The sequence below is a fragment of the Epinephelus fuscoguttatus genome, linkage group LG16, assembly GCF_011397635.1.
Source record: "Epinephelus fuscoguttatus linkage group LG16, E.fuscoguttatus.final_Chr_v1".
NCBI classification, from domain to species: domain Eukaryota; kingdom Metazoa; phylum Chordata; class Actinopteri; order Perciformes; family Serranidae; genus Epinephelus; species Epinephelus fuscoguttatus.
The window spans coordinates 14,274,789-14,300,449 of record NC_064767.1 but is presented as its reverse complement, the minus strand read 5'-3'; the positions used below and the strand labels follow the sequence as shown (position 1 = coordinate 14,300,449).

The 25,661-nt window shown below is 42.0% G+C and overlaps 1 protein-coding gene across 7 annotated transcripts; it reads right to left on the bottom strand.

Annotated features, from left to right (window-relative positions):
- Positions 1 to 5,890: 5,890 nt before the first annotated feature.
- LOC125902998 (pleckstrin homology domain-containing family A member 1-like) lies at positions 5,891 to 22,645 on the bottom strand. Of its 7 annotated transcripts, none has more exons than XM_049599570.1 (14): positions 22,534 to 22,645; positions 18,194 to 18,407; positions 17,191 to 17,247; positions 17,019 to 17,064; positions 13,707 to 13,804; positions 13,132 to 13,263; positions 12,747 to 12,887; positions 12,153 to 12,221; positions 11,525 to 11,589; positions 11,321 to 11,384; positions 11,102 to 11,191; positions 9,703 to 9,776; positions 8,815 to 8,889; positions 6,648 to 7,018 (listed from the first exon to the last, which is right to left on the bottom strand). In XM_049599570.1, exons 2-14 carry the CDS (start codon positions 18,332 to 18,334, stop codon positions 6,787 to 6,789), a joined length of 1,284 nt encoding a protein of 427 aa, XP_049455527.1. In that variant the 5' UTR covers positions 18,335 to 18,407; positions 22,534 to 22,645; the 3' UTR covers positions 6,648 to 6,786. The 7 variants fall into 7 exon arrangements, 6 of the variants coding, with proteins under 6 accessions (XP_049455522.1, XP_049455527.1, XP_049455523.1 ...); XR_007451223.1 differs by having other exon boundaries at positions 6,885 to 7,018; positions 7,141 to 8,889; XM_049599567.1 differs by lacking the exon at positions 6,648 to 7,018 and adding an exon at positions 7,026 to 7,444.
- Positions 22,646 to 25,661: the final 3,016 nt, after the last annotated feature.

Genomic DNA, 25,661 nt, shown 5'->3' with positions numbered 1-25,661 from the left:
ATCACAGACGCAACTCACTTTCTAGATAATCTCAACAAGCCTTGTGATTGGTGCGTTTAGGTGACGTACTGAACGGAAGAGCTAGAGGGTTATTGAAGATTGAAGATAAAATAATGCAAATAAGAGAGGAAAAGGCAACACACTGTATTTATCTAAGAACTGTGACACTGAACTGACAGTATCAAGTGACAGCAGTAGTTCTCTGTTGCTTCCCCCCAAAGGGGATGAGAGGGTAAAGGTCATCTAACCTGCGCCATAGCCTGACGTTCACCTGTCTATGTTCACCTCCACAGACCTCCTGTCTATTTTTGTAAGCTAAAACCATTTCCCTCAGTGGAAAAGAAGCTTTTATTTATTTATATTTCACAGATAAGAAACAATAAATCACGAAGACAATAAAGCCTCCATAAAAATAGCATTTTAAATCTTGGGTGTGATTTATCCTGGCTTCATTTGGGCGGAGGAAATGTCCGCTCGTTGCTAGGCTAATTTATACAATGTAAAATGTCATAGGCTTGTGCTAATAGCGTTAGCATGTTGTATTTGTTTGGCAAACCTGTTTAGTATAAGACAGTTGTTTTGTCAGTGAACCTTGTGAGTTGTAATGGAGCCAAATTATATACTGTTACCTTTGTTAAATGTTGCTGTTGTCCCTGGTTTCATATGAGAAGAGGAAATGTCTGTTGACCGCTAGGCTAATTTATACAGTGTCAACTACCATACTCTTGTGCTAATAATGTTAGCATGTTATATATGTCTGGAAAACGTGTTCAGTACAATTAAGTTGTTTTGTCTGTGAATCCTGTGAGTTGTAATGAAGCCAAATTATGTAACATTACCTTTGTTAAATGTTGCTGTTGTCCCTGGTTTCATATGAGAAGAGGAAATGTCTGTTGACTGCTAGGCTAATGTATACAGTGTAAAATGCCATAGGTTTGTGCTAATAACATTAGCATGTTGTATTTGTTTGGAAACGTGTTTAGTATAAGACAGTTGTTTTGTCAGTGAAGCTTGTGAGTTGTAATAGAGCCTGTTACCTTTGTTAAATGTTGTTGTTGTCCCTGGTTTTATATGAGAACAGGAAAAAACACTCGAAAATTTGAGGGCCACCAGCTGCTAGGCTAATTTACACACTGTAAAATGCCATAGGCTTATGCTAATAATGTTAGCATGTAACATTTGTGTGTAAAATATGTCCAAATAAAGACAAGTATTTGTCTGCGAATGCTGCGAGTTATAGTGAAGCTGATTTGTGTACTGAAACGGTCTCTATTAAGCCATGTTTAATGTGTTTTTGAATAAACTACACTTTACAGCGCTTTACAAAATCTTCCACTGCCAACTAGTGTTTTGGAGGTGTAACAGCAGAGTGACACAGACACACCAGCACAACTACAAATGCTCACAACAGCGTAGGGTCTGCTACACTAGTATAAATCCTGCTTAGAAATTAGTTCGAGGTCCCACAGTTTAATGAATTCAGCGTCATATTTGTTGTTGGGCTAGTCTGCTGTCTCTGTCAAGTAGCTGTCTGTTAGTCACTCACTACAACAGGAAACAGCACTTCAAATAAGTGCTCTTTGCTGGAAAATTATTATACTTATAAATAAACTGTGGTTTTGTTTTTTTTTTTTACAAACCTGACATGTTCATGAGTCACTTGCGGTCCATTCAGTATGGACCCGCGACCCGCTTTTGGACCACAACCCACCAGTTGGGAACCACTGCTGGAGGACATTTCAGCTGTGCCAGTGTTTGCTGATATTGGCACTGACCCTGATTTAATTATTTACAAACACATAAAAATAGAAAAGTGAAACAAACCCACTGTAGTGGAAGGAGCCACGCAGCCCAGATGTTTAATATGCTGCACAGCTCTCCACACATCCTGCAGGCCTATTTCCTACATGTTTTTTTTTTTTTTTTTTTACTACTCCCTCTATGAATTAGTCACTCCTGGCTTCCACACAAACCCTATGGCTAATTGGGAAAATCAGTGGTGGAAAAAAAGTTGGGTGGATTGTGGGATTTGTGGAGTTAATGTAGCACTTAAACAGCCCCTTATAAACAGCTAAATTTGTTCTAATTGGAAAAATGCAAGAGAACATCATTTATGATCTTATCCCAGCTCTGTGAGGTACAAGCGGGGGGAACAAACAACATGTGATGGGGACATCTTGATGACAATACTGCATCCAAGTTCAAGTGTCAGTCAATCAAAGAGTAATCTAAACATTTCTTACAATAACCGTTTGTGCCACATGCTCAATTGTAAGCTACATTTCAAGTATCAAGTGTTGGCGAACAACAAATCTCTGTTAAGTTTTAGATGTCTGCAGTGAGCTGTAAAAGAATCCAGTAAACACTGAGGCGTCTTAAAACACCTCAGTATAATGTGATTGATTATGGGCGCGGTGTTGTTGTATTAATGGCTCTTAGTTTACATGCTGTGGCTGGATGCAGGGGAGCACCTCTCAGGGAATGGAGGGACTTGAGGGACGAGGCTCCCTGCGGTGCACCCAGAGCTCGGGGTAACACAAGGCTTTGTATCCAAAAGGCAATTAGAGAGGGCATTATGGGATTATTATTATGGGATTGGAGGGTGGTCATATGCTCTTAAAGACTGGACTGCCTTGTGCAGAACAGGAAACAGTGAAAGTGAAATTCAGAACCCAGAATTCACGGTTGTTTTCTTTTAAATTAGAGCACCGTGTCATTTTGATGCACGACTCGCACCGCTGACCGACCCGAAAACAAACGAGACTTATATAACAGCAGCGAGACCTTACAGCATCATCAGACCCATTATGTGGCAATACCCATGGAGCACAGGAACGTAGGCGAGAAATGGTGGGAAAATCTGCACATGAAAACAACCTCATCTCTGAGGAACACCCATTCTCCAACCAAGGCCAGTGAGGATGGACGCCATTGAGGTCTGTGTGATCTCTCCACTCCAGTCTGCAATGAATATCTCTGGCTGTGAGTGAGGCCCTCGAGAGTCCAAAACGGGCCTCAGTTTCCACGTCTGCAGCCACACCAAAGTCTCAGATCCTCCAATGAGGAGCTGAGATGTACATGTGAAGATGCAGCAGAACAAACTCACAGTACACAGCACTTCCCACCTCGAGACACCAGCCAGCTATACATGTTGTTTTTCTCCGTCTTTGAACCTCTTGACATCACCCTTATCAACTCGCTGTGCCTACACATGCTGTATCCACAATACGCTGCACGCACAAAGGCTGAAGCCCAGAATATGTCACGGCTGGTTATCTGACTGACTGAAGAAGCTTTACATATTCAGTGTTGCTCCATGACCTCACTCTGCAGATCCATCTACACATACTGTACAAAGCCAGAGGCTGCGCGTGTAACGAGCACCTCATTAAGAGCTGATGAAAGATACCAAGACATACATGAGTGAATCATCAGTGCGGAGGAGGATATGTAGAATGTATGTGCAGTGGTGGAATGTAACTGAAGTTCATTAAAAGTGTATAAATTTGAGGTACTTGTACTGTACTTTATTTTCATTTCTACATTTAGTGACAGTGTTCAAGGGCGTAGCTTTCGTTTCAGTATTAGGGGGTTTCATTCGCCAGAAAATTTTGAGCATCAAACATGTAATTTCCTGCATTCTGGTCAATTTTTATGCACCAATTTGTGCATTTTTAACATTAATTTATGGAGTAAATGTCTATAATTTTTGTCAAAATAAAAGTCCTCTGCTACTTTCATGTTTTTAATCTAACACATATAATAATGTAACATTTGCACGGGCTATATTTTGCATTTTGAATGATTGTTAGTACATTTTGTTCATTCTTACGTACCACTACTATTATTTAAGTGATATTTTCAATGCAGTACTTGTGTGGTATTGCTACTTTTACTTCTGTTAACAATCTGAATGTCTTCCATCACTGTGTACATGCAGAGAAAACCTAATTTCCTTTTGAGAGTGACTCATTTTTTTTACATGTAAGTTATGTTGTGTTGATTTGTTGTATGATTTGCAAGGACAGCTCTTTTTTTTGAAGATTCTTCATTGTTACTTTTGCATTTATTTGATAGAGACACTGTGAAAATGGGAGAACAGAGATGGTGTGATAGGCAACAAAAATCCCAAGGACAGAATCAAACCCTGGATGTTGCGGTAACGTGGCACACACTGTAACCACTCGGTGAACCAAGCGCTCCACAAGAACAACTCTTCAGGGCTCTAAATCAACATTATTGGTTTTTAACTCTCAGTGGAATCATATCAAGATGATTCAATCACACAAATAATAAGTTCAAGCACATTGCAATTAAACTCAAAGTAATTAAGTTAAAGCAGTTAAATTAATTTAACATTAATTTGATTCTCTTATTTGTGGTTTTGAATACATTTGCCAAATCAAAATAAATATTGTGCCCTTGTGTTAATTATAGTAATAATATGTAATTAAAAGCTTTGCAGATCACATTACAGTGTGCTGAGAGGAAATATGTGGTCCAACACACACCTTTTTTTGCATGCTTCTTCTCCTTTTCAGTGCTTGTATGTGTCTCCTGTGGCCCAATATGCTGCCTTCTTGTGTTTTCTGTTGATATTTTATCTGCTTTCATTTTAGTTGGTGTTTTGGTCCAGTGGAATTAATTTACTTTTTGATAACTGAATCATATAGATCAACACATAACTGGTGTTTCAGTCTTTGCCATGTTAATGGAAGTGAAGCAGGGTGAAGTTTTTTCTCTCGCCACAAGAGGGCAGAAGGAGCCTTGGTGAGTGGACCAGCAGTAACACCTCCTAACTGAAGCTCTCACTTCACCCTCACACACTAACTGTGCCCTTCGGAGATAGATAAGCACGATACTGAGCAATACTCCAGGAAACCTGAGCACATTTTCAGTGTTTATTTCTTTCAAGTCATCCACATAATAAATAGAGACAATTCAAACCAATTACACCAGACTGAAAGAGGGTGAAACAGCTCGACTCGGTTGGGTTGAAATGAAGCAGGCACTTAAAAAAAAAAAAAAAAAAGATTAGTGTGTATTATTTAGCAGGACTACAGTGAGACATGTTTAAATAAAACCATGAGGCGGCTGCCTGCTCCTGGGTTGGCAACACACGTACACGTGATAAAATCAAGAAACATCTAAAAGCATATAAAAAATAAATCTGCTGCACACAGCTCTATCCTGCACACACACACAACACACAGAGCGGCCGTAGATAAGAACTAAAAACAGAAAGACAGTCTGAGGAATCATTGAAATGTCAACATGCAACGGAACTGTCTGAACTTGGTTTTTTTTCTGGTAAACAATTATTCGAAATGTTTGCATGGGGTTTATACAGTATATTAATCTTTATTACCATGTTATTACCTTGTCCGTGGGGACATGAAGCTTATCTAGAACTGAAAGAGAGCCCTATTGTTGAAGGTTTTATTACTATGAATTACAAAACACACACAAGCGTACTCCTTGTACTTCTTGTTTACTTCCCACATCATCCAAGCGTGAGTCCGTAAAGTCTGGTATGCTGAAATGTAGTTTGCGAAGAGGCTGATTCAGGCTGTGGAGTGATGCATGTACTGTGATAGCATCTACGTTTCTATCTTTTGCACCTCTGCACAGTACTCCTACTGTACTATGTTTAACTGTGACTAACACTTTAGATTTATATGTAAGATAATTTAGCTTGTGGTCGATTACAGTAAGCTAAAATCTCACTGGGGATGCCTTTATATGAACACTTAACCCTTAGAAATACTGAAAAATAAGGAGAAATTTACACCAAAGTTTTGTTAACTGTAATAAAAAAAAATCAGATTAAATGTGGCTGCAATACACTGGTCTTGCATTATCATACATGCTGGGTCATAATACAAAAATATTTTTGATTTTTTTTTTTTTTTTTTTTTTTTTTGCATCTTGTCCCACCCCTGTCTGGAATCTTAAAATTAAAATTTGTTTTCAGTTTGATCTCAGACTACGCTTGACCCATACACAAGCCAACAAAAGTAGACAAATCCAAGGTTACATCAGTGAGTGTATGAATGGACCACACAGTTTAACTGCGTAGATAAAAGAGGTGATGAAAAATCAGTCCTCAGTTTGAACACACTTTTCAGTCAAGAGGAAAAAGTTTGCAAACTTGAAAGCTCCCTTATTTGTCTTGGCACAAAGTGGTTTACAAAAATCCTCTGTCACATCGTCGTGCCTGTACAGGTTAAAATAAAGCTCTGTCACTGAATCCTAATCAGCACAAGTTAACTAAAATTTGTAGTTTTGTCTGACAACATCAACTCTTAGTAAATAAATACACCATTATAAATGCGACAGCAGGCAGGCGGGGTGGAGGTGGTGGTGGGTGGAGACTGGGTCGTCTTTGGCACATGAGTGCAGTTCAGTGGTGACCCGACTTGTTTCTCTAGCACACTGACGGCACTGACGGAGGAGCTCAGAACATGAGTCTGTGACGTTGTATAATGTCATCCGCCAACAGCTTTGGTTTGACAACCAATGCCTGCCCCCTTTTTTTAAAAAAAACAAAAAACAAAAAACAAAAAACAAACACCTGTTGTGCACCGTCTCCTCTCTGAATCTCTGTCAACATCCAACCAGATAAGCAAGTGTTATCGCCCAGTTCAACGGCTCAGACCTCGCTCACTGGCAGGTCAGCGTCATCCAGGTCCAGAGGTGGTTCAGGCATGTGGGGCTCAAAGCTGCTCCGCCGTCGCCACGGTGACTCCTCAGAGCTATCGATGGTGGTCGCAGGTGGCTCGCAGGTCACTTTGCCAGGCGCGTCTCCTGCAGGGACAGGCGTGCTGGCGTGTGGTTGTGACTGGGCCGTGGCAGCAGGCTCATGAAGTGCTCGCTGTCCCACGCCAGGCTGCGAGCGTGTGCCGCACGTGACAGCAGCCCCCCACTCTGGGTAGCATGGTGGCATGGCAGATATGGGCGAGCGAGGGACGGGGGGACCCGCGTGGCTGCGGTAGAAAGTGGAGCGGCCGCCGTGTTCCTGCAGCAGAAACAGCAGGAGGACACAGAGACAGCGAGAAGACAAGAGAGTGGTTGTTAGTAAGCAAAGTGAGATCCTGTCGTGTGTAGCTTATTTGAGGAGAGCGAAAGTGCGTTACAGACTTGGAATTAGCACCAGCATGTGGAGCCTGATGCAGCTTTAGCAGAGTTGGTACTGAAGGGTTGTAGGTGCTGAAGAATGTAGCATTGCTAGAGAGTGGAGATGGTGGTAGTAACAGTAGTAGTAGCAGTAGTAGTAGTAGAAGAAGTAGTAGTAGTAGAGGTAGCGGGAGTAGTGGAAGTAGTGTCAACAGGTTTTTAGTTTTGGTAGTCTCGACAGGTTGCAGTGGAGGAGCAGAGTGCCTTAGGAAGCAGTGGTTGGTTGTTGCTCATTATTTCACAGCTTTTCATTGTCAGATTTCAATCTCTGAAACACAGAACAGGAGCATGGGAGGAAAGGAAAAACACAGCAGAGGTAGTGAAAGCAAAAAGGGGGTAGCCGCTGAGCAGCTGCTGAAATGTTGGTTAGAGAAACATCAAGACTCAAATACAAATATCTGTGCCAACTTTGAGATCCTGTATTTCGACACAGAGATGCTCCACAGTGATACCCTGTGACTCTGCAGGCTTGTGATAATTCTGATCAGTAAATCCACAAAGTATCACTAAGCATCACAAGATTAAAGAATCAGTTTCCTAGCACAAACATGTCTAAAAATCCTCGGGAGAGCCACACGTATTAAGAGATACTTTATGCTGAATCCAAAAGTCCAAAATCAAGATTATGCTGAATTTTATGTGATTAGACAGAAAATCAGATAATAGCCCACACTGAAGAAATGTCCCATCAGCCCTTTGCACACTCAAATAGCTCCTAGAAACCTAAATATTCATGCGTAAATAAGGGATTACCCAATCAGGTTTTTTGCCCCCAATCTGCTGGTATCGAGCCCGATCTGATATTTCTATTTTTCTAGATAATACATCTGCACAGAGTCGCTGAATGTCTCTACCCTTTTAAGAGAGTATTCTGAGTGTTTGTTGCTTTGGTTCAGCCTTTGCCTGAGTTACCTGAATTAAATGTATTCAGTTACGTGTTTATTTTTGTTGTCTATACACTGTTTGCAAGGCTACATTAATGAATTACTTTAATTGGCTTCTTACTCGCGGGGGCTTTTGTTGGACTTGCAGTGGTGTGGTGAGTGTGGGTGTTGTCGGCTCAACAGAGCTGTTTGTCTCTGCTCTGAGCAGGGCAGTGAACGCCACGTACCACAGATGACAGTAAAACGCAAGCGTCTTGAAACGAGTCAGATAAATTAGGTAAATGACATAAATAAATGGTTTCATACTGCATTTTGCTGTTGTTTATAGTGTTTCAGCACAGGCGGGGTTCAGTCCCTGCTCTTTGACACATGGAGTGGAGACTGAGAGACAGCAGAGTGTGGGAGAGTTGATTTAGGCTGGACTCATTGCGTTGTTGTGCACAGAAGCTTGGGTGATAGCCGACGTAATACAAAGGATCAGGTCAGGCTCTATAATGCTCAATATAGCAGATCCTGGTTAATTAGAAAACGCCTTGATCTGCCCTAATACCAGATCGGGACATCCCTAATGTAAATGAATCAACAAATCCCTATGAAAATCAGTAGTTTGTGACTCTGGACGTGTGAATTCAGCATTAGCGAGTCCTCATTTCAAAGCTGTTAAAGAACATTGAGCACACAAAAGTTACAGGAAGTCAACATGGAAACAAGTATCTCATTATTGTGTGTATGAGAAAGAGAAAAAAAAACATACAGGCAGCGAACAGGAGGGAGGAGGAGAGACAAGCAGGATGTCACACATCTAAGACAGGTACACAGCTGCAGCAGACTGCAGAGATAACAGAGCACGAAGGGAAGAGAAACAGAAGGTGTGAAAGACACATGTACCCAGTAATAAAGACAGAGACAGAAACAGGCTTTAGGTATTCATAGCTAAGCTGCTCAGGTAGGTCATGCAGTGAGTGTATGTTTGTGCATGGATCGTACATGAAATCAGGTATATCTATATTTTTACACTGGAGCATCATCATCATGGTGAGGACAGGTAAAAGCTGTGCAGGTGAAGCTATAAGGGAGGGAGGGAGGCAGTGATTGCAGTTCTTTCCAATGGTTAGATGGTCATATTCCAGTTGTTCAGTGTCATTCTGTACTTGTGCAAAAATATTACTTTGAAGTATTTGAGCGACTTGAGGTGTTCTTGATTTCAGTTGCCATGCTCGACAGTCATCACATGCGAGAGAAGCTAAATCAAGCACACCTCAACTCTTAAAATTCCTGGAAGAAGATTTATTTTTTTTAACCGGGAACTGTCTGAGCGCACTGAATGTAATGAGCTCACAAATCTGAGCTGAGCTTAAAGTGACAGTGCGGCAAAAAGAAAAGGAAAGCAAAGGAGGAGAAGTGGATGAGAGAAGCAGCAAGGACGAGGGCGTGAAGGGAGGAGCGCTTGTTGGGTTATCACAGCCATACTTAGGATGTGGTTGGCTTTTGGGAAAAAAAAGGGAGCATCAGATGTGCAGTCAGATCTGATCTGCTCTCATCATGTCTACAACCACAGAGGGGCCAGCCAGTGAGTGGAAAACAGTATTAAAAAAAGGTGAACTTATAGTTTAAAGGGGGGGATTTAGACGAGCTGACATACGTGCTGCTGCACTCCCCGATTCGAGACGTATACCTCTGTATACAGGGGTTCGACAGCCGTCTGGCCTGCCGCATCTGCAACAACACAGTGCAAAGCAGTATTAGAGCAGATGGGCTGTCTGCCCACAGGGAGAGGAGGAGGTGGAGAGAATGTGACAAAGAAAGAAAGGGGGAAAATAGGAGAGAGAGAAGAGGCACAGGAGAGGAAAAGGGGAGGTGAGAGGAAAAACAAGCAAGAGAGAGAGAGAGAGAAAGACACAGGAGGGAAGAAAAGAGGGAACTGTAGGGAAACAGACAGCGCAGAGGTGTTGAGAATAATTCCAGTCTAACCAGAAGGGACCGACTGCATCAGAGGACACTGTCTCCTCTGCAGTCAGGACTACAGAACTGGTTTACTTCTCTCTTGTCACCTGCTCAAGTCTAGCTGCCTGTTTCTGTGCATGCAGGCTGCTTATTAAACTCATTAACCGGTTCTAAAACATTCTCACACAGATTTGGTGGTCTGTGTGAGTACACTAGTCCTCTATTATTTAAGTGGTTATGACGCACTGGTTATCCTACGTACTGATGACCCACTTAAGTTAAAAATCAGTGTAGGGGCGCCTGGTGGCTCAGGGGTTAAGGTGCCAAACATGAACCGTCCCAAGTTTGCATCCAGCTGGGGACATTTGTCTCTCCCTCCCCTCATTTCCTGTATTCTGTCATCTGTTGATTGTCTTACAGAAGACACAACACGGCCAAAAAAGGGGAAAAAAAAAATCTTTATTTTGCTAACATAGTGACGAGGACGGATGAGGTTCAAGGTAAAAATGCTAAAATAGCCTATAAAGTTATATAACCAACTTTCTTCTTGCCAATTCACATTGTTTCCTTGTGGTAGCAAATGTCCCAAGGCCCTGTACCAGTCCACATCTAGGGAGTTTAGGAACTACTAGTGTAGACTACAGAGCAGAATTTATCTCCATCAATCTTGTTTTTAGATTACACAGCTAGAACAGCTGGGCTCAATATATTTAAAACACAATAATGAGGTTATAGGGCAAACTCATCCGACACACACTGCCAAACTACTGTTTCTGCTACTCTGCATCTGTTTAAGATGATCTCAAAAAAGGATTTTCTCTGCATCTCTGTAGCTTGCTGCTGTATGAGAGCGAGAAACTGAAACATAAATCAAGAAATGACATGAGTGAAACAACACAGATAAGTCTCATGAACAGTCCTCCTCGTACCACCACGTCACTCAGTAAGTCTCAAGTTCTGCACATGCAAGTCGAGTCTGAGGTCACTTCTCAATTGTACATTTGAGGTATCTAAATTTGTGTATCCAGTCAGATTTTTTAATGACTTGAATCCTACTTTAGTAATATGTGTGTTGTAGTGTAGAGCAAGATACATACTGTAGCGGCAGACCTCCCAGGCCCCCGCTGGGCCACTATGGCCCCTGAGACTGCCTTGATCCAGCTGTGCATCTCCTCTGGGCTGTCCGCCTAGTGAACACACAAACAAAAAGAACAAGGAGCAAAGAGAGGAGAGTGAGACTGTACGTACTGTTAGCAGTGTTTCCCCCCAGTGTTTGTGACTGACTGACTGTACATTCCTCACAGAAAACATCCTACCTGTATGTAAAACGTCCTTGATGTGGTGACGACTTCAAACAGATTATCTCTCATCATAATGTCACTACAACCAAAGAGGGAAACAGATCAGATCATATTAATCTCATCTGTATCTTTATCTGAGTCAGAAAAGGTAAACACAGTCCACCATGGACAATAGACATATTTTTGTATAATGGGAAAATGCTGGGGCATGTTAAATACCTCTGTTTGCACTCCTGGACTTTGTGAACTTCCTTCAGTGGGATCATTCTTAGAGGCTCCTTCTCCTGAAGGCAAGAAAACATCTCTTTATAATACTTAAAGGAGTCAAAACTTGTCAACGGAAACACACAGGATAAATGTTTTTTCTTGTCTAAAAACGAGTCCGTCTTGGCTGTGTGTTCTGTTTCACAGGGACAGAAGACAGCGAACTTTCCTAGAAGAAGCAAACTGCAACTAAAAACCCTGATGGTTGTAACTTTCTTGACCTGGCCATTTGATACAGCAGACAGAGAGTCTGTGTCCTTGGGGTCTGTTGATAGCCAAATAGACAGATAGAGCTGTCAAATAAGGGCAGACCCGGACAAGGACAGGGTATGGGACGTGCAGTATTTTCCTGAGGACAGTCTGTGTGTGTTTTTGTGTGTATGTGTGTGTGTAAGAAAAGACGGGGGGAACAAGGCATGATAGGACACGTGAAGTGAAAGCATTGAATTCCACAGACTGCAGATAAAACATGTCAGAACTCAGGACAGTGTGTTTGCTGTTACTCTGCCTCAGACCGAGGGGGTGAATTCAATTCACAATAAAAACATTCCTCAAAGGCTTCACATAACTTTAAGTTAATTACCAAGTCTGACTTGAAGTAACTCATTGAGTTTTCTTCCAGTAGGAAGTAGCGCCGTTTCCAGTTCCTCATCTGGGGGGAGAAGGTAAAAGATGTTCAGACCTTTTGTAGAATTTCCAGACAAAATAAAATCTGTCATATTTGTCAATTTGCTACACTGGTTAAAGCACAGTTTTAATTCTAGCTGTAATATAACACAGTTTACAATGTCTATGTGTAGCAGGTGACACTCATTATACTTGGCCATGTATGAAGTACAGAATTGTGTATTTCCTGAGGCAATTCCTTGTTACAATCAAGCTGAAATCTCATCATCTGACATTCCACAAGTCATAAGACTTTACATTCCCTCCCACATGAAGGTGCTATTTCTGGATGTTACCGTAATTGTAAGGTTGCCATTAATAAGTGGTGTTGCATGGCCACGGTGAGGCTTACTAAATGCAGTGTGTTTAGGAAAAGCTTGTTGTTGGACTGTATGCAGCCAGCAGGGACGCCAGCCACCTCCACATGCCTGATTGGAAGATACCTCAAGAGTCACAATCCTGACTGTGTTGACAAACCTCAACTGAAACCAACAGAGTGGCAGGTACCCACCACAGCTCCCTGCTTGACGCAGTAGCCCGACTTGATGACGGTGTGCTCCTGAGTCGGCCTGCCCAGGAAATACGGCAGCTGGCTGTGGGACCGATGCATGGCCTCACGCTCTGCTCTGTCTGCACCATCACCACCGTCGTGCTTGAGGCGAAAAGGCACCAAAAATAAAGTAACTGGCAAACTTAAAGTACCAGAAAAAAAAAATTATAAATAGCCCACTGCAGAGTACTGTGGGAGTTATGTTAAAATTCACAAGCGTATTTACAGCTGAAGTTGTTTTTTTTTTTTCAAAATAATAAACATTTGTTTACTTTCATTGACGACACTAGTATAGTTTGACACCGGTGTGTTTCACTGTAAGCACTGAAATGTTTAAATCTTTTACCTGTGTCTGGGTGACGATGGGGACTCCTCCAATGATCTCCGTCTTATAGGAGACTTGTTTCTTGGGCCCTACCACGTCCGGCAAAGTCTTCTGGTTCTCTGCATTCTGCTGCCCATCAGGCAACTTTGGCACCTTAGGGAAATACACCCATATCAGACTTGGTAAGTTAAATAAAACACAGATTCTGAACAGATTCAGCTTTTGGGTTTAATATACCCCCTTTTCTCTACAGTTAAAATACAGTGTGTAACTTCTATGTATGCAGGAGTTGACTAGCCTTTAACACACTTAATATCCATTTCCTTTCTGGATCGTTGTGGCTTCACGGAGAACAATGAAAACAGTCCTTTATCCCAGCACTTATTACAACAATACAGCATCCTGTTAGTCATGCTCTGACTCACTCCTATCTAGTTTCTTGACAGTCCACTCACTCATTTCTACAGAAGGGGAAGAAATGAAAGTTTCTCCAAGAGATAAAACTTGAGCCAAAGAGAACAAATTAGTACAGCTGACTCAGGGATGTACTGTAAGTCCCATGTTTATCTGTGACTGTGTGCGTGCGTTTGTCTTACAGTGATCTTAGTGGCTTTATTGAGAGCGTTGACCCAGTCCACAAGATCCTGCTGATCGTTGGCCTGCAGGAAGAACTTCCTCATCCCAGCATTGATGACTAATGGATCATAAAAAAAAGCAGTGGGAATCATAAAAAGAGTGAAAGTATATTCAGACAGCCAGACTACATTCTCCAGACTACATCAACTGATTCATTCTGTGTTTGATATGAATCACATGCAAATGGCCACTGCAAGAACAAAGAGGTACTATGAAGTGGGTGCTAATTGCACATTTGGCCTTTCTTGTACAGAAAATATGATGGAGCGTCAGCAGAGCAGATCCACTGCCACAGATTTCTCTGGAAGTGAAAAACAACTGAGCCAAGGGACTCTCCCACACACTACCAGCAGCATTCCCACTGCATGTGGATGATGACCCAGCTGTCTCAGTCTGCCACTACCTTCCCACTCCTAACCATGACTGGGAGGGGAAAAAAAACAACAAAAACACACCAACCACCAAATATCCTCGCACATTTTCACACCCATGTGAACATGAGCGTACCCCATTTTCAGTCACAAAGAAATTTTTGGGTCAAATGCTGATTAGCTATGGATCAGGATTTAGGAGCTGAAAGAACTCAAGTCGCTCATTCTCTCCCTCTGTCATAAATCCTTCGATTCTGCAGCTCAAACCATCCCTGTGTCTCCTCTATTTCCTTTCGACACCATGGGAATGAATTACATTAAAGCTGGACTGGTAAATCTGGCGGGGGCGAGCTGTAAAAGGCACTGGGAGCTCAAACTCATTGTGGCACAATGAGGATCATTCTTCCTCGCTCTGTGTGTTTGGTCCAGCTCTTAGACAGATGCAAGACCTCGCTCTCCCTCTTTCCCCATTTTCCCTGTAAATAAATCTGTCTGTCTGGTCTCATTTAACCTTCAAATGTGTCCATTGTATATTTGGAGGAGGTAAACTGCTTGGTAGTGATGAAAGTGTAATGGTCTCTCGGCACTAGGAAGACAAATCTGGGAGGAAGGGCATCAGATCTGACTCATAGTTACACATTATAAAACAATGTGTGCTGCTGAGAAATGAAGCCAAGTAGCAAAGTTCACACGGATACACCGCTCTTGATCTCTCTCACCACACACTCAGGGCACAGACCCATATCCATCATCAATCACAGACTGCAATCAAGTCTCTACTTTCTCACTGTATAAACATCTGTAACTGTGACGTGTACTACCCAACTTCTCCAAATTCGTTATCACCCTATGTATCTAGTTGCTCGATGCAGGAAACTGGGGAGCAGCAGGATTTGTAGATATTAGCAAAACATGTGGCACACAAACGGCAGTTTAAAAATAACTTCATACATCTCTGAATCAGGTTCCGATTAGGATGCCGGCATCCTGTCAAAACCTCAACAAGGCAACTGGCGCGCACACACAGCTAGACACACACACAGTCAAGGCAGTCAACACACTAGTATTTCCTGCTATTGAGGCAGATGGAAGAGGAGGAGAGGGGCTAGTAAACAATAACAGGGAATGGAAGTTTATCGCTAAATAACTTGATGATAGTTTGTATTTATGCAACATTTTTCATTCCTGTCTTGACCACACAGGGTGGAGAGACAAGGACAAATGTCAAGAGGAAGTAATATCTTTGCTGCAAAGTTGCAAGTACGCTTCAGTAACGGCTTGTCAGGCGGTCGAATAGCTTCAGGAACTCTCTCTACCCACTCTTTTCTGATGTCTTAAAGGGGAACACCACCTAAATGATCAATTCCAATATGTTATTTGTTTCCATGGCTGAGGAAAGTTCAATCAATATTTCTGAACCAGATAAGTGAGTCTAAAACTTGTGATGTTATAGTGCATAAAGTCTGGAGCTGCTCCAGAGACGATGAATGGGAGCCTGATTTTGTGACCCACAGAATTTTTGATTTCTTTTTTTACACCCAAACGAGCTTTACTCTATTGTAGTATTCCTCGTCCTCTGACAGAACATGCACCCATACACTGGGAACATTCCCCTGGGTGCATTGTCAGCTTTAACACCTTTCCCAAGTCACTGTCTGTGGAGCAGCTCCAGACTTTAAACACTATGACATCACAAGTTTGAGTTTTAGGTAGGATTTGGGAGAGAATTGTTGAGGTTTACTTATATTTTACCGTCTTAGACCACAGGAATAATGTATCAATTTTGAGGAGGGGCATCGTCTCCCTTTAGTTGAGGGGACTGGGTCCGACCATTTCCAAGAATGACATTTAAAACTAGTTGTCCTCAAGCAAAACCCGATCCTAAGGTTCAGTATTTCAGCATATGTATCAACATTTGTTGGCAGTAATGTGCCTTAAAAGCCAGTTATGCACCAGTAAACCAGAAAAAGAAATAAACAATGAAGATTTAAAACTGGAAAAATAAAGACACTACAAATGTTTATAGGGGTGGGGATTGGACGACAGTTATACAAACAGGACTGCTGGTAGAAATGTCCCATACACAAGCCTTCACATTTACCACACTTAAAAAGACATGCTCCAGGGTGTCGGTGGCTTAGTGGATAGAGCAGGCACCCCATGTACAAGGCTGTTGCCGCAGAGGCCCAGGTTTGAGTCCAGCCTGTAGCCCTTTGCTGCATGTCATCCCCACTCTCACTCCCCCTTTCACACTTAACTGTACTGTCCTTTACAAAGGCGAAAATGCCCCGAAAAAAAAAAAAAAAAAAAAAAAATATATATATATATATATATATATATATATATATATATATAAATAAAATTAAAATAAAAAATACATGCTCCAAGAAAATGTGTAAGGTGCAAACACAACCACCATGTTTATCAGGAGGATGCAATCTTAAAAAAAAACAAACAATGCTAAAATAGCTCAACCTTATAAACACAAACATAATCAACTGCTGTGGCCTCCTGCAGCTCTGTGTTGACTAAACAGACAATGTTGAACGAGGCTGCCTGGTCAATGGTGGAAAAAGTGTGTGCAGAGCAGAGCTTGACCGTGTTTAGAGGTCAGACAAGGACAGCAAACATTGCTCCCTTAGGTTACATTAAGCGTACTCTCATCTTAGTCAACATGCGATTAATCCCACCCTTATTGCCAATGTTTGCAAAGCACCCAAGGCAAGTTTTATACTTTAAGATGCAAGCTTATTGCCAATTGGGTTACTGTTTAACATGACATATTCTGTCTACACCATTGTCCATAATCTGTTAGCTACACCATGTCAGTATAAATATTTTTCTACTTTTGCTGAAAACTTAAAACAGATGGCAAGATTGTGATGATCAGTGTTTTCTTACCGAAGCAGAATTCTGCCTTAGGCCTCAGCTTAGTGGCATCGCTGACCTAAAGGAGGACAAAGCTCACAACTGTTAGCTTCCTAGCTCAACCGAATATTGTAAATGGATTCTATTTATTCATCATCTTATCACGTTAGTGTCCCGTAAGCTTCAGTGGTTGTGTTCTTCTTACCTTAGAGATGTAGGTGAGCTTGAGGGAGCCAACACACTCTGTACCAACAGGTAGGTTCTGTGGGAGGACGGTAAAAAGGACAATATATGCAAAAAGAGAAAGTTAAAACTAACTGTTCAGCATTTGATCAAGACAAGAGCCTTGGCTGTGGATTAATGACAGAATATAATGTGGTGGGAGAGCAAGTCAATATTACAGGGTAAGTACAGTATACTTTGAAAGCTCTCCATGATAGTTTATTTCAGTTTCTTGCCGTGCTTCTGAAACTGCGGGATCCAGATTTAACATCATTAAAATTTCAGCTTTTTCAATCTATAAAAAGAAAGAGACCTGCTGAATTATTTAAAATCTCTCCCACACTACATGATTTATGAATACTTCATGTAACAGTGTACTTAAAACTACAGCATCTCCAAACCAGCATGATGTACAAACCAAGAGATGGGTTACACTGTCATAACTGTGACACCGAGGGTCACAGAGCAGAAAATCAGGACCTCTGAGGTCAATGCAAATATCAGTGCTCACTGCGTGGACTCATCTGAGCGACTAGAAGACAAAAAAATAATCCCAGATTTAGACTTTAACATATTTATTCTAACTGATTTACACAAATGTCTGCCGGTAGCTAAAACACAAACACAGCATTGGTTTTGACCTACTCCTGTGCCTGTAATGTGGCCCTAATTGCCTTCGGCTACAATTACATAATACAAGTTCTCCCATCCTTGTATGGCTGTCTGGCAATGGAAACATTAGGCCTGTACTTAGTTTTGTGTTCATAATGAATGACGACAGTTTAGCTAAAAGTGGCCTGCAGTTACCCTGCAATTGCATGAGAGCTGATCATCCACACAGTTAACTAACGATAGCTGGTGTGCCGTTGCCAATAAATTGTCCAGTGTTCCAGCAACAAATTAAATATTAGCCTGTGCAGTTACCTGGGGGATCCATTCCCGAAAATGAAGCTAAAAGCTAAGCTAGCACGGCCCTGTGTAATTACCTGTGGGTTGTCCATGAACCACACCAAGCTTCCCTGCTGCGTGTCCAGTATGAAGTAACGGCGCAGGAACTTGCCACTGCTCTCGTTCTCCTCTATGTCCAAGAAGCCACAGATGCGGTTCTGTCGGTCCACGTAAGGCATCTCGCTGCCGGGACATTCCCTGGCCTGCTAGGGCCGGGAGAGGAGAGGAGGCAAGTGGGACCGGGAAGAATTCCTGAAGGACGGAGAGAAAAGAGCGGAAAGAGATGTGTGAGGAGAGAGGGGGGTAAATGAAGAATTGCAGTTGTCTTTGTGGTGAGCCTTGCTAGCGTGACCCGCTCCCTCTTTCTCTCTGTATCTACTGTATCTCTGGTCTCTCTGCCACCTGGAGCTCACTAGGCTACAGCCTGCCAGGGGATCATGTGACACAAACCAGAACCCCGCCTTTATCCTTTTATATCAGCCTCAACCACTCTCTCCCTCTTTTGCTCTCTGCGAGTCCCTCTTTTTTCTCTCTTGTTACACTCACTACACACTGTCACTCTCTCTTCTCCACCCACCCTGGCTTGCTCTCTTTTCTCCCTCTTCTTTTGCAGTCCTCGCCTCTCTCGCTCTCTGTGCTATCTCCTCCCAACTGCTCTCTCATCCGATTTGGCAAGCCTCTGGCCAGCCCCTACTATCCCCTCCTTCCCTCCCTCCACAGCTGAGCACCCACTTGAGCGTGGTCAAAAAATAAATAAAAAAAGCGCCACTGAGCTCAGCCATGTTCAACACAAAGAAAAAACACAAACACCCTCAGAAGCTGCGCGGGAGAGAATATGCAATATTTAACCTGCCGAGGTCTGACACATCCCTGAAACCTACAGCTCTCTGAAAAGCGACAAAGACTTAAATGATTATACAGTAGTAAATCTGTCTAGCCCTACAAGTGTGAATGCACGCATGTCAATGTCAAACCCTGTGTGGGTGGGTACAGCACTACTGTAGGCATATTGTCGCATTAGCCTGTTTAAGCTGGTGTCTTTTCGAGCTGAGCCTAAAATATGTGATTGAGATGAGTCTTTGGAAAGCCACGATAAAGACGCTCTTTCTCCAGGACATTATGAGCACTGTGTGGGCGGATGGGGGCACAGCAGGGACAAAAGGCCCGGTTGTTGTGCATGGACTCTGAGCTGAGAGCATCTCAGTAAGCCCCTGCGTCTACCCGAGTCATCACAGGCACGAGGAAAAAGGAGCAACACTGTCGGAGGCGACTGTCTCGACACCACACAAATGGTGATTGTCATGTGAGAGTGAGAGACGTCTCTGTTGAGCTTAGTGATCCTGTAAATGAGGTGCTGTGCACGAGTTCATCTGCATGCATGCTCATGCAGTTCAGTGATGCAGAAGAGATGTTGGAGATAATGCAAAACAACAGCGAGGTGAAGAGACAGCTTGAGCTTTTAATTGAGTGACTTCATTCTTGTGGAAAAATAGGTGTACTAACTGTATGTAAGACACTGGATATTTTTAGGCTGATACAAATACTTGAAAATTTTAAAAACTGGTTGCAATATATTTGCCAATATTCTATTCTAGGTTGCTATAATTTATATTTCTATGATAACAATATAGCAAATGACAGTGTGAGAACAACGTGACAATGTGAAAGAGGTTGTTCAAACCTACTGAGAATTAATTATCACCTGAATCTGTAGTTCCTCTCTGCTTTTACATGGCTTTATAGTGAGTTTCAGCTCACTGGCTCATTGTGTAGCTGTTCAGCTCACAACTTTACTGTTCTGGTTCACTCTGACCTCTCTAATAGTGTTGTCTTTGGACGCAGGAAGCAGCCATTTTCAGTGAAAAGGCTCCGAAACACTAGCTGCTAAGCACCAGACATCAGACAGACACAGTAAGTGACTAGCTGGTGAACATAGCGGAATATTTAGTAGCTAACGCATGAGATATTTCCCTCAGAAGACCAAAAACAGAACTAGAAGAGAGTGGATATTGGACTTACACTTGACAAAGGGACAGAAATATGACTCCAAGTACACGATAATGTTGCTCCGTATCTGCTAGATGTGTAAATAATCAACTGTGTGCTAAAAATATCACCATATCAATGTAAAAGGTGATAATATATCAATGTTGTGTTCACAGCTTGTTACGGGTGGCCATGAGTGGCTTAAAAAAAAAAATCAGTTTCTGCAGATTTAACAGTTGAAAAATAAACTTATCCTAGTTTTCTGCTGAACAGTCTGACATATTTTCAAAATCTAGACATAAATTTGATATTGCTGTACAGCAATGTCAAATTCAGAGATACCAACACATCTGCAGTTATCTTATCGGTTGGAATCCTTGGTCGCGCTGATGTATCTATCAAATGCTGACCCAATTCACATGAGGATGTTTTAAGTCAACTAATTCCTGCTATAGCAACCCATGCAAAGATGATGAGTAAGAATATATACACGATCACAACGCTGTGCAAGTTTATTGATCGTAAATCTTTGCAGCTAAGTCTGTGACTCCTCCATGTCCCAGCAATCTCCGTCATTACTGTAATGGCTGAGTTACCTCAGCTGTTAAGGAATGAACTCAGTTTGGTTTCTGGCTGATAGACGTGACTGCACGCACTAATGTGCTGGCTTTGGCTTCTCTATCTTACCACAAGTAATGAAATAAGTAACTGACAAAACAATTTATCTTGCAATCTTATCTGACAGTACTATTTATCTACATCAACGTGTCAGACATGTCAGCATGTATTTTAAAATACACATTATCATTAGATCATGTATTATCACACACACGCCCACCCCAGCCGGCCTTTTTACAGACTAATTACTTGTGTTACCCATCCATTGTGTTGAGGACAACGATACACAGTATCCCTGTTTCTATTTGAGCACTCTAGGTAACATATTTGGGTTTCTAAAGCCAGGATATGATGTGTTTACGTGCTCAAACACATTACCAGGATACCTCAAATACAGATCATTGCCAGGTTACTTGTGTACATGTACGATTGCATTAATTCTGTCTGGCCTCACAAATGGGAGCTTACAGACTGAATGACAATGAATTAGAGAAAGTGAGAGGGATACACTGACCACATAAATGAAAATATGCAAAATAAGAAACACAAGACAACACAGATTAGCAATGAGTCTAACTCAAAAAGGACAGATGCAGCGTGATATCAGTTGACTTCTCCTAGGTTGAACTCTCCCACGGTAGACAGACACTTTGCATTTGCCGCAAGGCTTTGTCCACATCACATGGCAGCCAACTGGTCACACAGGACAGGTCATAAAACAACAGTAAGGACCAGCTGGATAGCCCGGCAGAGGTCAATATTATCTTTCCATGATTTAGGGACTATTGCTGTTTCATGGAGAGCCACACAACAGCTGGTAGCAGTGACTGCGGAGCAGAGGGTTTGTGTTGTTTTAAAGCCTGCAGACCATATAACTGATGTAGGTGTTAAGGAGATGAAAAGTTAGTGTGCAATGCAGTAGTTGACTTCAGAAAATTCAATGAAAGATATCCTCCATGCGCAATAAAATGGAGGTACAAATGCAAGTGAACGAGAGGAAAGATATGAACTTCACAGTTAATTGAGTCTCCACAGGTCAAAGGTAGGACAGGTCATTCCGGTTCAGGTGAAAAGAGTATTTTTGGTCAGACTCTGGTTAAGTAAGGAGCACAAAAAGCCAGCAGGTCTGACAAGCTTTGGCCAGGCAGGGTCCTGTTCACCACCTCAATGCTAGTGTGGGTTTTGTATTTCCAGAGCAGGACTAAATGCAGATGCTCACTTGGTTACGTTAAGGTTAATGTAAACTACTAACACTGGCTAGCTCCTGAGTCACTACAACAACCCTCTTAAACCGTCAGCTTCCACAGTTAACGCATTATAACGTTAAAATAACATTTAAGGCTAACAATAATCCCAAACAGCTAACGTTACATTAGCTAGCTAACGTCGGGCACGTCAAACACGCTGACAACATTTGTGTTCGCAGCATCAGCGACTAGTCTGGCCTCAAGTTTAACGGGAGGTAACGTCATGCCTCAGTGTTAGCCTGCTTTTAGCAACTAGCTTGTTAAACGATTACGAAAACATTCAACAGTATATTAAACTACCATTTAAAAGCTGCCGCTGAGGTGTCGCTGAACCGGCGGTTGACTACTGTTAGCTACGTTTGTGGTAACTGACGAAGTTTTGTCACACACGATAACCTCACCTAGCTAACGTTCGCCAATCGTGTTAGCCAGTCCCGTCAAATACAGCTGGTAATTTAAGCTGTGTGGAACAACACAGGTGTTTAATTAGTGTTAATTTATTAAGTTAAACGTTAGGGTGAGCTTACCCGTGTGTTCCCTTCTGTAGCTGCTACACTGAACGGTCTCGGTGTTGTCGAGTGTGCTCTCTCCGCCTCAGCCCATCTCCACTGATCCAGGACAGAGCTGCTGCTACTGCTACTGAGGGAGGAGCACAGATTATATATCATGAAGATGATCACTCTGTGGTGAAAAAACAAAAGAAAAGAAAAGCGAGTTGCACTGACAACCTGCACTTAGATGATGCACACTATTTCCTTACATCTTGTGCAATACAATCTTGTATAGTTGTATATTTTGCCAGATACTCTATTGTTATAAAACTGGGTCAAGTGAGTGATTGTGACACTTTAGTCAAAGAACACTTTATTTCCATTTGCAGTATTATACTCGGCAGTATGGCTCTGTCCTGGGCCCCTCTGCCTTTCCTCGGGCCTACGCAGAAAGCCTATTTCAGGCGCTTACGTGGAAAGCACAAGGCAGGAAGAGCAGCAGCAAAGACCCCAACAGGAACAGAACAGAGCAGCATCAACGACAAACAGAAATGACATCAATAAGTCAGACACAGCCCACACCTTATACTTTAAAGGATAACTTCAGCATTTTTCAACCCAAACCCCATTTCTCCATGTAAACTGGTCAAAGAGACTGATGTGAGCAACCGTTTTTGGAATTGCTCCAGTATTGAGAGAGCGGGCAGCAGCCGGCAGCTGCTGAATGAGCTGTAATGGAGGCACATGGGGCAACTGAACATCATCACTGTATGTCTATTAAATGTGGGTATTTTTGCCACAGACCGGCTCAGATTGTTAAATTGAAGTGTCTGAAGTGTCTTTTTACCTTCCATTTGATCCAGTCTATTTGTTATTGCCACGTAAAACACAAAGTCTCTTTCTGAAATATCATGAGATGTCACATGCTGCAGGAAAACAACAGTGAAAATGTGTGTGAGATCTGGAGAGAGTGTGATAACCAGAGTAGATTACAGTAAATGTAGTTTAGTGTTATCCAAAAGATATTCAATGTCATGAATGATTATTTACCTGATTTTAATATTGTGGATGAGGCTTTTGAATTTGACTGCCGCCCATACTTTGTGAGCTGTATACAAATGAAGAATGGGCGAGGAGGGGAAATAAAGGCAGTGTAGGGTGAATGAGAGCTACAGGACGTGAAGCTGAGAGATTGATAGAGTTCCTAGGGTTGCTGTGACCCTCTGCCCACAGAGGAAAAATGCAGATGTTGTGACGAGTGGTTGGTGTTTGCGCATTTCCAACCTGTGCTGACAAAATGAGGAGCTACACTCAAAGCAGCTGTCATAAACTATCTTAGCTGTGCAGTTCCTAGAAGTGATAGTTTTGTGCAAGAATGTGTGAAGGTTTGCATCACATATTAAAAAATGCAGCATACACAGATGTAGTCCCAAAGATGTCCCAAACATCTATTAATATGAAGAATATAGACAGATGTAAGATGTGTGGTGTCTATAAGGGGAAACACAGGCAGCTATCTGCGGCACCATCTTTAACCCCCAGCCTTATGTCATTTGCACATTATGTGTAGTCTGAATGTGTGCTTCACTCCATCTGACAGTTGCATCATTGATTCTTTTCATTTCAGACCAGGAAATACACAGTTTTATTCATATTATTTTGCACTGCATACAGATGAGCGACAGTAAAGTCCCTCTTATCTTATCTTATCTTATCTTATCTTATCTTGTTTTTCATAATAGGCCTAGAGCCAAACGAAAACAAAATCTACTTTCACGGGCAGTGTGAGGCGAAAATAGGCCTATGTGTATGCACAGTCTAAACCTTGTGGGGACAAAAAATGTTATAGGCTAAGCTAAACACTGATCCAGAGGTGTTTAATTGAGCAGCTTTTTTGACACTAATTGTTCAACTCTACCAGGTGAAATCCGTCTATAGCTGTGCTACAGGCTGAGCAACATTGTAAGGAGGCCACAGGCACAAAGCAGTGCAGGTAATGCCACCATGTATGACACATCCATGTAGTGTGAAAGCACACAAGACAAACAACCCTAATATGCAGTCAGCCTATCTTTATTTATACAAAACAAATAATAGCTCTGGATATTAACATATGTTGCTCTGCTCCATCCAAACATCAAACTTTAAGAAGTTCTGGTGCCTGAAAAACAAGATCAGAGTGAGAGCTCTTTCCTTTTTATCACCTCTCGGTGTAAAGCACGACAGAAGCTGTGTGTCAGCAGAGTGATGATTTAGCGACATCTAGTGTTTGATAGCAGCTACTGCAGCAACTTGGGTCTGTTAATTTTCCATGATGCTAAATTGACATTTTGTCATTGCGTAATATTTTAGCTATTTGGTAATCCACCTAACTAATGCACCACCCACATAATTTTGTCTATCTATAAAGTAACAAGTCATCCTGGTGATGCTGCTGTTCCTCTTTCTGTTTCTTTTCATGCACTAGATTCCCACAGATAATACAGACCCTGCATCCAGATGCTTTAATATATATATTTTTAAATTGGGTAACAGCTAAAGATGTCCTCACTTCCTGAAGATAATGCTTTGACATTAATTAAAACACCCACAACAGAGGCTTGTTGTAAGATATTGATTTTTCATGCAAGCAAAATAAAAATGGCAGCAGAGGGCAATGTGGTGTAAAATCATACATACAGCTCAGTTTAACCTTACGTTTCAGTATTTATGTGCAGGCTCGCCCACACAAATGGCTCTGCTGCTGAAAAGGACAATAAGTACAATGCTTATTTAGTTGTTTTAATAAGTTGCAATGAATATTTTGGTAGGATAACTATGGCGCTGGCTTCCATGGGCCTTGCTTAGCAGCTTGGCCCCAGAAAGTTGGTCCCTTTTTGCCCCCCTTATGGGCAGCCCTGTTTACTTTTCTGCAAATATCATACACACAAAATATACTCACACTTAGAGGCTTCAAAACAGGTTCAGCAGTGTGTCAGATAAAAGGCATACAGCCAGTCTTCACTTTGTGGCCAGATCACATTTCAACCTGTCACTAAATAAACAACCTGTCTTTCAGTGGGCGTGAACACACACAAACACACACACGCACACACACAGACACACACGCGCAGTTTATCTGCTGCAGGAGAAAACTTTGACTGACTAGATGAGGAGGGGAAGTC

Excerpts from the sequence above, each read along its gene's own strand:
- LOC125902998 (XM_049599570.1), bottom strand. The coding sequence starts at position 18,334 with ATGCCTTACGTGGACCGACAGAACCGCATCTGTGGCTTCTTGGACATA. Across the intron at positions 17,248-18,193 it reads GGTTCATGGACAACCCACAG|AACCTACCTGTTGGTACAGA; the intron begins GTAATTACACAG and ends GTCCTCCCACAG. Across the intron at positions 13,805-17,018 it reads TAAGGCAGAATTCTGCTTCG|TCATCAATGCTGGGATGAGG; the intron begins GTAAGAAAACAC and ends ATGATCCATTAG.